The following is a 14,468-nucleotide window of genomic DNA, read 5'->3' on the forward strand; positions in this document are numbered from 1 at the left end:
AGGACGTTTTTAGGATACTTTTTGGTTTTTTATCAGGGTACAAAAATTTTTTCTAGGGTTTTCATGATATGCGTACGAAAGCTCACATCCTTCTCAACAATCTCCAATTTAAACATTTTAAAAATATCTATTTTTCGATGAGTTATCTTTGTTTTTGTTAAATTATTGTTAAAGAATTTGAAATGATAAACAAAAAAAATGGTCAATTTATTTTTGATTTTCCTAAAAATATAATAATTTCTTTAATGAATCATTGGTATCTGTTTGAGATTTAATGGGTTAATATTAATAATATTAATATTATGTTAATATTTTTCTCACTGTTATCCCATTTGACGTTACGATGCGAACTTCAAACAAGGATAGCTCATCGAAAAATAGATATTTTTAAAATGTCAAAATTGGAGATTGTTGAGAAGGATATGAGCTTTCGTACGTATATCATGAAAACACTAGAAAAAATTTTGGTACCCTGATAAAAAACAAAAAAATACCTCGAAAACGGCATTTTTGCTGATTTTATGATGCGACGCGAACTTCAAACAAAGATAACTCATCGAAAAATAGATATTTTTAAAAGGTCCAAATTGGAAATTGTTAAGGAAGATATGGGCTTTCGTACGCACATAGTGAAAACCCTAGGAAAAATTTTTATATCCTGATAAAAAACCAAAAAGTACCCCAAAAACGGCCTTTTTTTAATTTTCAAGGTCAAATTTCTCAAAAATCTAGGGTGATGGAACAATTCTGATTACGGATTCGCATTCAGCATCAAAAAACCTATAAAAATCACCCTATGCGATTCCAAAAATAAAAATGCTGTTGCATTGTGTAATTAATTAGAGATATTTAGTTCGGATTTATCATGATAATTAGGGGAATTCATGATGATAAAGAATATTCTCGAAAATTGCAAGTAATTTTTGAAATAAATATTGAAAAACGAAATTACAAAAGTTGGATTTTTGGGGAAAGTGAGAGACAATATGGCGGCGAGCACACAGACAAGTGGATCTATGTGTCAGTGGTCAAGGAGGTGGCGCCAATTCTCGGAAGTGGTCGCGAGTTGAACTGAGGGAAATGTATTAATCTCAAATTACTCCACTTTCAATTGTTAATAAAATAGTTTCCTCGCAAAATTATTGCTAAAACGGAGAGGGCCGCTCCTCGGAGAGTCTTCCTCTATCACCCCTCCAAATATGAACCCGAAATATTTTATCCTCTCAAAATGAGACGTCTATACTGAACCGTTCAAAACCCCTTTTTTCCGTATATTTAAACAATTTTTTTCAATAATTACACTGGGTAACAAAAAAATGATCATGTCGTGTTTATTTCAAAATTTTTGTGTTTATTGAAAGTTTGGGTGTCAATGAACAAGAAAATACCAAAAAAAATTTTCAATTTATTCAGACCCCTAAAAAGAGGGGTTGAATTATTAAAAAACGGTGTTTTTTGCATTTTTTGAAGTCCTGTAAAAAGAAAATGGGAAGACATAAAAAGCTCTAATATGGCTTAAAAGAAAGCTCAAACCTTCATCTTTAAGAACCAAAACTTAAAAGTAATGTAAAAATTGCAGGGACCCTGTATTTACCGATTACCCCCCCTAATGTATCATACATTCTGGTAAAAATGACTGGGAATCTAAGCATATCAATTTTTCATAATCGGATTGGCTTCAAATTTGTTACTCGGGGGTTTTTGGGGTCGCTGATTACGAATCCGAAGTCAGATTTAAAAAATTCAAAATGGCGGCTTCAACATAGCGGATAAAATGTTAAAAATTGTTCGGATTCGCTCGAGACTTGGTTGAATCCGCCATGTTAAAGCCTTCATTTTGAATTTTTGAAGTCTGACTTCGGATTCGTAATCAGCGACCCCAAAAACCCTTTGAGTAACAAATTTGAAGCCAATCCGATTATGAAAAATTGATATGCTTAGATTCCCAGTCATTTTTACCAGAATGTATGATACATTAGGGGGGTACTCGGTAAATACAGGTTCCCTGCATTTTTCACATTACTTTTCAGTTTTGCTTCTTAAAGATAAAGGTTTGAGCTTTCTTTTAAGCCATATTAGAGCTTTTTATGTCTTCCCATTTTCTTTTTATAAGACTTCAAAAAATGCAAAAAACACTGTTTTTTAATAATTCATCCCCCCTTTTTAGGGGTCTGAATAAATTGAAAATTTTTTTTGGTATTTTCTTGTTCATTGACACCCAAACTTTCAATAAACACAAAAATTTTGAAATAAACACGACATGATCATTTTTTGTTACCCAGTGTTATTTATCAAAATTTCTCTAAATTCCGAGAGGACCGCTGGTCCCAGAGTATTTCTCTATATTTACCAAAAAATCCCGACTCAAAATATTCTTTTCTTTTTAAATGAGACGTCTATCACGAAACCAGTATTATTTCCCGGATGCCCTTAACTAATTTTTTTCAAAATTAAAAATATTTTTCACTTTTTTTTAAAAAACGGCATTTTTTTTTCTCTTTTTTTTGCTTTAAAATAAAGCTTAATATGTGTACTTTCCATAACTGATTCTGAAAAAATGACGTTTTTTTTGTTTTCGAATTATTAATTAATTAATTAATAAAAAATCGGGCAAGTGCGAGTTGCACTCGCATTAAGATCGAGGGTTCCGTACACCAAAATAAAACTCATTTTTTATAAAAAAAATATATATAAGAAACATAATTGATTAATATTAACATATATAAACCTATTGAGCTGAAATTCGGTACACATATGTATTTTTATTACATATAGATTAAGATTCCTAAAAGTTAAAAAGGGGGAGAGAAAAGTGTCATTTTTTGCAATTTTTTCGTAAAAATTAAATTTCTTTCCCTCCTAGTTCGCAAATATGTCCGTCAATCGAGTTCGCTATATTTTTCCTGTAATCTACACTTGAAACTTAAGATCCCTACGGAATTTTAGCTCATAATTTTGAGATTTGTAAAAGTTAAGGGGGGGGACAGGGTCATTTTTTGCAATTTTTTCGAAAAAATTGAATTTCTTTCCCTCCTAGTTCGCAAATATGTCCGTCAATCGAGTTCGCTATATTTTTCCTGTAATCTACACTTGAAACTTAAGATCCCTATCGAATTTTAGCTCATAATGTTGAGATTTGTAAAAGTTAAGGGGGGGGGGACAAAGTCATTTTTTGCAATTTTTTCGAAAAAATTGAATTTCTTTCCCTCCTCGTTCGCAAATATGTCCGTCAATCAAGTTCGCTATATTTTTCCTGTAATCTACACTTTAAACTGAAGATCCCTACCGAATTTTAGCTCATAATGTTGAGATTTGTAAAAGTTAAGGGGGGGACAGGGTCATTTTTAGCATTTTTTTCGAAAAAATTGAATTTCTTTCCCTCCTATTTTGCAAATATGTTTGTCAATCGGGTTCGCTATATTTTTCCTGTAATCTACACTTAAAACTGAAGATCCCTACCGAATTTCAACTCACCAGGTTGAGATTTGTAGAAGTTAAGGGGGGGGACAGGGTCATTTTTTGCAATTTTTTCAAAAAAATTAAATTTCTTTCCCTTCTAGTTCCCAAATATCTCCACCAATCAGGTTCGCTATATTTTTCCTGTAATCTGCACTTAAAACTGATGATCCCTACCGAATTTCAGCTCATCAAGTTAAGATTTGTAAAAGTTAAAGGGGGGGGACAGGGTAATTTTTTCAATTTTTTCGAAAAAATTGAATTTCTTTCCCTCCTAGTTCGCAAATATGTCCGTCAATTGGGTTCGCTATATTTTTCCTGTAATCTGCACTTAAAACTGAAAATCCTTACCGAATTTCAGCTCACCAGGTTGAGATTTGTAAAAATTAAGGAGGGGGGACAGGGTCATTTTTTGTAATTTTTTCTGAAAAATCCAATTTCTTTCCCTCCTAGTTCGCAAATATGTCCGTCAATTGGGTTCGCTATATTTTTCCTGTAATCTGCACTTAAAACTGAAGATCCCTACCGAATTTCAGCTCACTAGGTTGAGATTTGTAAAAGTTAAGGGGGGGAGACAGCCCATTTTGCGTAGCTGGGACGGACACACGAGTGATTTCATAAGGGTTCCGTCAGTACACCTATGGTGTACGGAACCCAAAAAATTACTAAAAAATGAAATATTTTTTAAGCAAGTAAACTTTTCTGAATTATGAGATTATCATCGTAAAGCTTACCTAATTCCGCATCCAGCAAGCATAAACTAAACTTTTTTATAAATAATTGTTAAATAAATAAATAATTGATTATTTATTTATTCATTTTTGGAAAAATGACATTTTTTATTTTTATTCTTATTTCAAGCAAAGCTTAATATGTGTACTTTTAATACCCGATTAGGAAAAAATGACATTTTTCTTTTCGTATTATTTATTAATAAATTAATAAAAATTATTTTAAAAAATTATTATTTTTCAAAGAAATAAACTTTTCTTAATTTTGCGCTTGCAAACGTAAAGCTTACCAACTTCAGCACCCAACAAGTTTATTTTTAACTATTTTTTATAGACAATTTCAAAAAATTAATAAATAAATTTTCAATTATTTATTTATTTAACAATTATTTGTAAAAATAGGTGTAATTATACTTGTTGGATGCGGAATTAGGTAAGCTTTACGATGATAATCTCATAATTCAGAAAAGTTTACTTGCTTAAAAAATATTTCATTTTTTAGTAATTTTTTACTGATTTTTATTAATTAACACTGTGTTACAAAAAATGAAAAAATAAAATTACTTTGAATCGGACCTAATACAACTTGTTCGTCTTGAAAAACTGAAGAAAATGGTATATAATAAATTGCTGAAACACCCCCAAAATTTCATTTTAGAGCAAAAAAACCAATTTTTTGTAGTTCAAGTATAAAATATCTTATAACTTTGTAATTTTTGGTCCGATTTCAACGATTTTTATATGATTTTAAAGCTGAATAACAGGGCTTTCCAATCATTATCGGTATTTTTTGTTATAGTTAAATATGAATTTAGAAAATTAAGAAAAAGATCGAAAATAGTACTTTTTTAAATAATTTTTCAACTTTAGTACTAATTTTCTGCCCCAAATTTTATTTGAAGTAGTTTCTTTCAATTACACGTTTAAAGAGTATTTAATCCTGCGTCGAATGCAATATTTTTTAAGAGAATTCGTTAAAAATTGACTGAGTTATTCCATTTTTTAGTTTTGCAGTCATATTATTGAATTTATGCTTAAGAGAGTATTTTCTTTTTTTCTTACCTATATTTGTTGCTTTTTCTTTGTTATTGATTTCGTACAACATTTTCTTAAATTTAACAATGCAGTAAATTATGTTCTTAATATAAATATTAAGTATTAATGATAGAACACAAAAAGATAAATTTTAAAATTCAAATATACTCATTAACGATTAATTTTTTTTCAGTTTTGTTGAAACAACTTTTTTCCTAAAATTATATTACACATAGTTTCTTTTAAAACAATTTATTGTTTTATTAACGATTTCCACAAGTTGTCTATTAGATATGTAATATTGAAACAAATGCAAACGACATTTATGACAGATTGTTCTTTCCTTGGTTACTGGTTATTTTGTGTACGTATCGAGTTAGAGTTTGAATTTATTCGATTTCATTTAAATTGTTTTATTGTACGTATAGTTCGTTCATAAAATTTGGTATTCCTTGTTGATGTGCAGAAGATAAAATGTGCGATAAACGTAATAGTTTTTGTTATATATGTGGCTATTTTGTGGACAATCGCCATCGGTACAAATTTGAAAGCAACAAAGTTGCCATTGAAGAATATAATAAATTATTTAATACTTCTTATGACGGTAGTTCTTGGTATGAGCCGGAGTACATATGTTTACTTTGTTTAACAATACTTAAAATAGGAAAATCCAAAAATAACGAAAAGCACACTTCCTTGCCCTTCTCGGTTCCAATGACATGGCATTATCAAGTTTATCATAAATCGGATGATTGTTACTTTTGTCAAACAAATATTGTAGGTCATCAATATAAAACGCGTAAGTTAATAAAATATGCCGATGTTTTGACTATCACAAAACCAGTACTTCTTGAGTCTTCTAAGACTGAAAAAGCGGAAAAAGAGGAATTGCCTGATTATTTTGATCAAAAGATGAATGATCTAAAGATTTCTGAAGATACAGATTATGTTCCACCCTCATCGTGTTCAAAGGAACCACATTTTGTTTCAAATCTGGATTTTATCGATCTTTTACGCGATCTAAAATTATCTGGAAGACAGTCTGAAGTCCTTGGTTCTAGATTAAAACAGTGGAATTTGGTCGAAAGAGATTTTAAAGTAACTTCCTGCAGAAATAATGATAAAAATTTGTTTAAAGAAATTTTTAAAACTGCCAATGACTGTAGCAATCTCGTGTATTGTTCGAACATTCCAGAGTTATTTTCAATTTTAAATCACGATTACATACCAGAGGACTGGCGACTATTTATTGATGGATCATGCAAAAGTAAGAATTTTTTCAACAAAATAAGGTGAAAATAAATTGTTTTTATAATTTAGCTAGAATGTACATACTTCTTTTTCTTTAGGTTTGAAGGCTGTATTGTTGCATAATGAGAATAAACTCCCATCAGTTCCTTTAGCGTATGCAACTGATTTGAAGGAAACATATGGGACATTGGCAAAAATTCTTGAATCCATCAATTATGCTGCCCATGAATGGAAAATTGTCAGTGATTTAAAGGTTTTAACAATTTTGTTAGGGATGCAAGGTGGTTATACGAAATATCCTTGTTATTTCTGTGAATGGGATAGTCGCGCACCAAACAAGTATGATCGAAAAGAATGGCCAGCACGTAAAATGTTTCAGCTTGGAAAGAAAAATGTTTTAAACATTCCTCTAGTGCAACCAGAAAATATTATATTACCACCCTTACATTTGAAACTTGGCTACATGAAGCAATTTGTTAAAGCTTTAAATTCGAATAGCGAAGCATTTCTACATCTTCAGAAAGTGTTTCCTAAATTAAGTGACGCTAAAATTAAAGCAGGTACGGCAGATTAGGTTGTAAAATATTTTTTTAGGCCTCAATTTTGCTGAAATAAATTACATTAATCACGATATTAACTGAATTCGTGGTCTTCGTTGACTTAATACTAAGTAAGCATACATATTAATATTTAAAACTAATTTTCTCATACTTTGTAGGTGTATTTGTTGGACCTCAAATAAGAAAGATTATGCGAGACAAAGAGTTTGCTGATAAATTAAATGATGTAGAAAGAAGAGCCTGGGATAGTTTTATTTCATTGTGCATTAATTTTCTTGGAAACCATAGGAGTGACAACTATGTTGATGTTGTCCAAGAATTTTTGACAGCATATGCTGAAATGGGATGCAATATGTCAATTAAGGTCCATTATTTACACTCCCATTTGGATTTTTTTCCTGACAACCTTGGTCAGTTCAGTGATGAACAAGGGGAGAGATTCCATCAGGAAATTCAGCATATTGAAAAACGCTTTCAAGGGAAAAGTTCTGTAAACATGATTTCAGAATATTGTTGGTCTCTGAAACGAGACACTGATGATTCTTTGTTCAAAAGAAGTACAAAAAATAAGCATTTTTAATTCAGATTGTACTTTGTTTCTTATGATTAAAATATTCAGTTCACAATTAATGAAATTGTTAAAATTTACAAACGATTTCAAGATACTTAATATTTATGTTAAGAACATAATTTACTACATTGTAAAATTTGAAAAAATGTTGTCAGAAATCAATAACAAAGAATAAGCAACAAATATAGGTAAGAAAAAAAGAAAATACTCTCTTAAGCATAAATTCAATAATATGACTGCAAAACTAAAAAATGGAATAACTCAGTCAATTTTTAACGAATTCTTTTATACAATATTGCATTCGACGCAGGATTAAATACTCTTTAAACATGTGATTGAAAAAAACTACTTCAAATAAAATTTGAGGCAAAAAATTAGTACTAAAGTTGAAAAATTATTTAAAAAATTACTATTTTCGATCTTTTTCTTAATTTTTTGAATTCATTTTTAACTATAACAAAAAATACCGATAATGATTGGAAAGCCCTGTTATTCTGCTTTAAAATGATATACAAATCGTTGAAATCGGACCAAAAATTACAAAGTTATAAGATATTTTATACTTGAACTGCAAAAAATTGGTTTTTTTGCTCTAAAATGAAATTTTGGGGGTGTTTCAGCAATTTATTATATACCATTTTCTTCAGTTTTTCAAGACGAACAAGTTGTATTAGGTCCGATACAAAGTAATTTTTCACTGTTGCACAGTGTTAATTAATTAATAATTCGAAAACAAAAAAAAGGTCATTTTTTCAGAATCAGTTATGGAAAGTACACATATTAAGCTTTATTTTAAAGCGAAAAAAAGAGAAACAAAAAATGCCGTTTTTTAAAAAAAAGTGAAAAATATTTTTAATTTTGAAAAAAATTAGTTAAATTGTTAATTAAAAAAAAAACTTTTACACCATTCGAAAGAGGAGGAAAAAACCTTTCGAAAACATTTAGGTCAAAATTTTGTCCACTCTACTGTATTTTAGCTATATTAGCTAAAAGAATCCACTGTCCACACGTTACCAAAAACTTTAACCCCCTCTCCCCCCTACAATTTTTAATAAAATATCTTAATATTTTATGGGTAAAGTTCTCTCCCATAGTATTAAAGTTTGTGCAAAAATCAGCCCGATTTGAAGACTTTCGATTTTAAGTTAGGACAATTGAGGAATTTTGCCCCATTAATATTATATTTTTAAAAGAATATTTCTGGTGGTACAAAATTAATTTTATGTTTCTAAAATTCTAAACGTTCTAATGAACACAATTTCATTATTTCTTCAAAATATTAAAATTTTATTATAACATTTTGGCACGTATTAAAAAAGAAATTAAAAATTTTTTAATTATTTTATTTTTGTTTTTAATGTTTATTAAAATAAGTTTTGAAAATAATTATATCAGCAAAAGATTTAGTTCATTTCAATATTCAGAGCATGTGGATAATAAATTTATAAAGTATAAAAAAAAAGTTTTATTGATAATTTTTTTTCTCATTTTATATTGCGATAACAATTACTCGTTAAATTGGCATTGAACTCGAAATTTTCTTATTTACCGACAGTGGTGTTTTTACTGACAGAGAATTCTTTTACTCCCGCTGTAATAGAGGTTGGGTATGAAAATCAACCGGGGTGACACTCCGAGTTGAGAGTTGCACATATGTCGTTATTCACCGGCTGGTGGCGCCACGTATGCGCTGGCCCTATATCTAATGTTTACGCTGTTTATAACGGTTATAAGCGTTTAAAGAGAATGAAATGAGTTCGCAAATTTGTTATAAAGTATGTAATAATAAAAATTTATGTAATAATAAAAATTTCAATAAATTTAAAGAAAATGGTGAAGTGTGTTGCTTTCGGATTCAAGTCGGGGTACAGGGGCAATAAAGAAATAGACAGAACTCAGAATATAAGTCATTTTAGCGTACCGAATGATCCCAAAATTATTAAACTGTAGCAAGTGGCTTATTACTTCTTTTAATTTAAATTTTATTTATAAAATTTTGTTTTTATAATTAAAAAAATAATTACAGTCAACTCTACGAATAGTGCCGCTATCAATAGTGCCACTTCTTCTCTTTCTCGCTCGAGCTCTATCCCCACTTTAGCGACTCAGCACGGCTTCTGAATTTCGAGTTTCCCCTAAGAGAGAAATATACAAACAGTGGGGGTACTACAGTTCCAAGAAAAGTCGTAAACGCTGTGCAATTTTGCGGCACTATTCATAGAGTTGACTATAATTACAATATTTTTTGAATTTTAGTCTTGTTACGATACATTCAAAGTATCGTTTTTTTATTATTGATTTAAAAGTTATACTTTGAAAAATCGGATCTCTATTTGATTATGTGCCATATATAATAATTAATTGTTATTTGAAATTTAAATAGATTATTAAATTCAATGAACTTATTTGTAAAAGCCGTAGTGTCGCAAACAGGTCAATAACATAAGGATTGCTTCGAGTTCATAACAGTCTTTTTGCATGATTAAGAAATTCCAAATTCTTTCATATTCTATTCCTTCTTACGATTCTATAATTTAAAATAATTAACAAGCACAAAATACAAGAATGATTTCACCACTTTTATGCATTAACTCGAAAATTTAAGTGTCAAAGACTCTTTTGGTTCAATGACCAGATTGTAGTTTGTTGACAAAACAGAAATTCTGAAAAGGTCCTTAACCTCACAGACCTTATTGCCATCACATGATGCAAAATCAAAAATGAGTTAAGCATTTTTGTACAATAAGAAAAAGTGCAATGAAATCATAATTATTCAGTTTCATCAGAACATATTTCCTAATACTTAACCCTTCCCAATAATTTGTCACACCCAAGCCTCAATTTCATGCAATAAAACTGGTGTGCTTACGATGTAATTCGCTTCTTCGCGACAGTTGACTCCTGGAGACAGATTATCGCGAGGTTGACCGTCTGCGAAACTCGACCAGTTCAAGGATTCGCCACGGGCAATCGAATTCGGGTAGACTATAAACTCAAAAATCGCGAAGTGTTTGGAATAGATAAGACTGAGAAGTTATAGTGAACACAAAATAAAGAAGTGGAATAATTTAAATCAATTCATTAAAAATAAACTAAAAATTGTTAATTACTCTCTCTCGCATATTATACAATTTTGGCAGCCCTTTCGTCACACTTTGAATTGCTCTGAATATATGACAGTGATCATATAACAAACTCAAAGCAATAGATAGTCGAATTAAATAGCCGCGTAAAGATTGAGAAATTAAGACGAGTAGAGACGAAAACAACATGAGGTTAAAAATGAGTGTTATAAATTGTCCCATTTAAATAAACCGTTAATAGTGAAAAGTTCAAAATAGTAATGACTGAGAATTAACAAATGAACAACCCATTAACAAAATAATCAATCATCAAATTTGCCCGTTCTGACCAGAAGAAAGGTTAGTTTTAAATGACTCTCTCTCTCATTCTTCTTGTTTTAGTGCGGTAGGGATTAAGGTTACATAATATAAAGATAATTGAAAGTAAAAATCAATTATGACTATTGCTAAATAAATATAATATCTTATTTGGTCTAAACAAGATGTTAAATTGTTCTGAACCCATAGTTCTTATCTGCAATCCCTAATGAAATTCCTAAAAGTCCTAAATTAACAATAGATTGAAAATTAAATTAATCGAGATATAAAGAGAAGAAGAATACACGATCCTATAAATAAAAACATTTAAATTTATTTTAAGTGGTTGTTGTGAACCGAAGATTAAGCTACAACTTTTGTTTTATTAATTAAATAACGAAGGACCTTATTGAATAACCTATATATATTATAAACATTTTTTCACAACAAGTCTATTATTTGTTAAAAACATTAAAGCATAAAAAAATATTTCGTTCATCATTTGAACGTTTAAAAGGTATGGAGTCAAAACCCTGTAAAAAAATAATTGGGTGGTCCGGGATTTCGAATTGGGATGTCGTTTCTTGAATTCGAGAAAACGACTTTTTCGAATTGGACTGATTTCTGAATTCAGAAATGTATGGTTCCGCGATCAACCCAATTCGACAGATATTTTAAAGATGAAAATAAAGAGTTTAACACTTCACTGGACATTGAACAGAAGTTAATTGAGACGGTGCACGTTATTCACGTAGGTGAATACATTTCTTTAAGCAATAATGTTCATTTTCAATAAAATAGAGAGAATTAAAAATTTGATGTGGTCTTTGTTTACAATATAAAAAGTTTTCTACTTTTAGGGTTATTAAAACAGCTTACTTACCGACAGCTGAGAAGTATTATGATAACAAATCAAATGATGATTTCTATACGAAAGTATCATTTACGTCGGTAATTGAATATTAATAAATTAATTTTAAATTTTTAAACGGATTAAAAATTTTTTATTAAGAATATTTAAAAAAAATTTACAATAATTACTGTAATTAATATATTTTTCAAAATATAATTATATGTTTGTTATAAAAATAATAATTTTAAAACAATTTATTTGAATCAACAAAAAAATAATTTCTTTTCTTGATTTTCATAATTAAAACGTTTTTAAATTATTTATTCTTCATTTTTATAAATTAGGATTAAATTAAGTATAAGTAAATAATGTTAAAATATTTGGTTTATTTAAAATCTTGTTAAACAATTAAAATAACGTTTATATATAAATTTAAAAAAAAAATCTGCATAAAATTTTAATTCATAAATTTTCTCCTTCTAATTCCTGTGACACTGAAGCTTTATAAAATTAAATTTTATTCAGTATGAAAAAAATATTTTATTTTAATACATTTCGATGACAACAATGATGCTCTCTTAAATATACTTAATATAGATGATTCCTAAATGTAAATATTCACAAGAGAAATAAAGAGTAAAGAAAAATAATTCTGCTTTAGCCTCATTTATTTTCATGATACAATTATTGTAATTTGCTCCATTTGAACTAAAGAGAAATTTATATTTAATTTAACATTTCTTGATTAACATAAAAAAATCAAATCAAGCTGTACAGTAAAGCAAATTCTTTTTAAAAAATAAGGTTTTGTTAATCAAATTTAAAAAAAATTATGGAGACTAAAATGAGCACCAAAGTTGAAATCGAAATGTCCTAGAACAACAAACCTTCACGGAAGTAAATTTCTTTTCATTATATATTCAGAAACAAAACTAAAAATGTTGAAAGAAAAATTCCTCGTAAAGTAAAATAGACTTTTTTAAAACTTGCATAGCAAACTTGTTGACTTTTAAATACATTTAAAAAACAAAAATTTAAAATTAATTTATTAATATTCAATTACCGACGTAAATGATACTTTCGTATAGAAATCATCATTTGATTTGTTATCATAATACTTCTCAGCTGTCGGTAAGTAAGCTGTTTTAATAACCCTAAAAGTAGAAAACTTTTTCTATTGTAAACAAAGACCACATCAAATTTTTAATTCTCTCAATTTTATTGAAAATTAACATTATTGCTTAAAGAAATGTATTCACCTACGTGAATAACGTGCACCGTCTCAATTAACTACTGTTCAATGTCCAGTGAAGTGTTAAACTCTTTATTTTCATCTTTAAAATATCTGTCGAACTGGGTTGATCGCGGAACCATACATTTCTGAATTCAGAAATCAGTCCAATTCGAAAAAGTCGTTTTCTCGAATTCAAGAAACGACATCCCAATTCGAAATCCCGGACCACCCAATTCTTTTTTCTTACAGGGAAGTTCCAAAACAAAAGTTCCAATTCCGAAGGATCCAAATTATTATTTTCCCAAATGACATTTTTTCCAAAGTATTATTTTTCCAAAGGCCATTTTTACCAAAGTATTATTTTTCTAATATTAGTCGTTTTTCTAAACATTTTTTTTTATTTTTCAAATTTCAAAGTGCAACTTCAAGTTAGGAAACTTTCAGTTATTATCGTTGTTATTTTCATAAATTGTCATTCGACGTGTGCTCATTTCAAAATTATGTTGTAAAATTCAAAATTTTATTCAAATTAAAAAATAGTAAACAGTGAAATTATATTCAATTGTAAATTAGAGAAATTAAAAATTTTATTTAAATTATAAAATAGTGAACAGTGAAATTATAATAAATTGTAAATTTTAATTATGGCAGAATTAATACAAGTCGGAAAAAAATTATTTACATATCGAAGGATTTCTGTATTACAATCATTCAGATGGGAAAAATAATGTAAAATATTGGAGATGCCTTATTTTTTCAAACAACTCCAATACTTTTCACTTATTTAACAATTCAACACTTTTTATTTAGAAAATTTCATACTTTGGAAAATTTATATTTTGGACATTTTGGGCTTTGGTACTTTTGTACAGTGGAAAAATAAATTTTTAATCTTTTCATTTTGGGAATTTTTTCTTGGAACTTTTTGATTGGAACTTTTTTTTGGAACTTTTGTACCCCAATCGTTTAAAACATATGGAAAATATGAACCCTATAAACGGTATATTTTTTAAAAATAATGTTTTAGTTATAAATCCAAAGTAATAAATTTATCCTAATATTTACTCACTTAATAACGCAAACAAAATCGTAAAGGATTATTTAGAATAATTTTTTACTGAGAATTCGGTTATTTCTTTTTTTAATGTAACTTGCAAGCGAAAAGTGTATTTTTTATTCAGTACTACTAAATAAAAAATAATTTATTATTATTTAATTACAATTTCTAATTTACAATAAATATATTAAAATTATTTAAATTCATTCGAAGTATTTGTAGAACTGACAATACAAAAAAAATATTATTTATTTGGATATTTTAGATTAATTTATTTTAATATTTTAGGCTCAGTATGAAAAACCACAACTAAAAATCAAAGATTATTTATTAATATAGA

At 28.4% G+C, this 14,468-nt stretch overlaps 2 protein-coding genes across 2 annotated transcripts in view; both read left to right on the forward strand.

Annotated features, from left to right (window-relative positions):
* Positions 1-14,468, forward strand: part of LOC122504102 — a 215,861-nt gene that overhangs the window by 142,221 nt on the left and 59,172 nt on the right. The window lies entirely within an intron of this gene.
* On the forward strand, positions 5,418-7,949 carry LOC122504058. Its single transcript, XM_043614941.1, has 2 exons — positions 5,418-6,489; positions 6,572-7,949. Exons 1-2 carry the CDS (start codon positions 5,697-5,699, stop codon positions 7,045-7,047), a joined length of 1,269 nt encoding a protein of 422 aa, XP_043470876.1. The 5' UTR covers positions 5,418-5,696; the 3' UTR covers positions 7,048-7,949.

Source organism: Leptopilina heterotoma, unplaced genomic scaffold (assembly GCF_015476425.1).
Source record: "Leptopilina heterotoma isolate Lh14 unplaced genomic scaffold, ASM1547642v1 Lhet_278, whole genome shotgun sequence".
Lineage (NCBI taxonomy): Eukaryota > Metazoa > Arthropoda > Insecta > Hymenoptera > Figitidae > Leptopilina > Leptopilina heterotoma.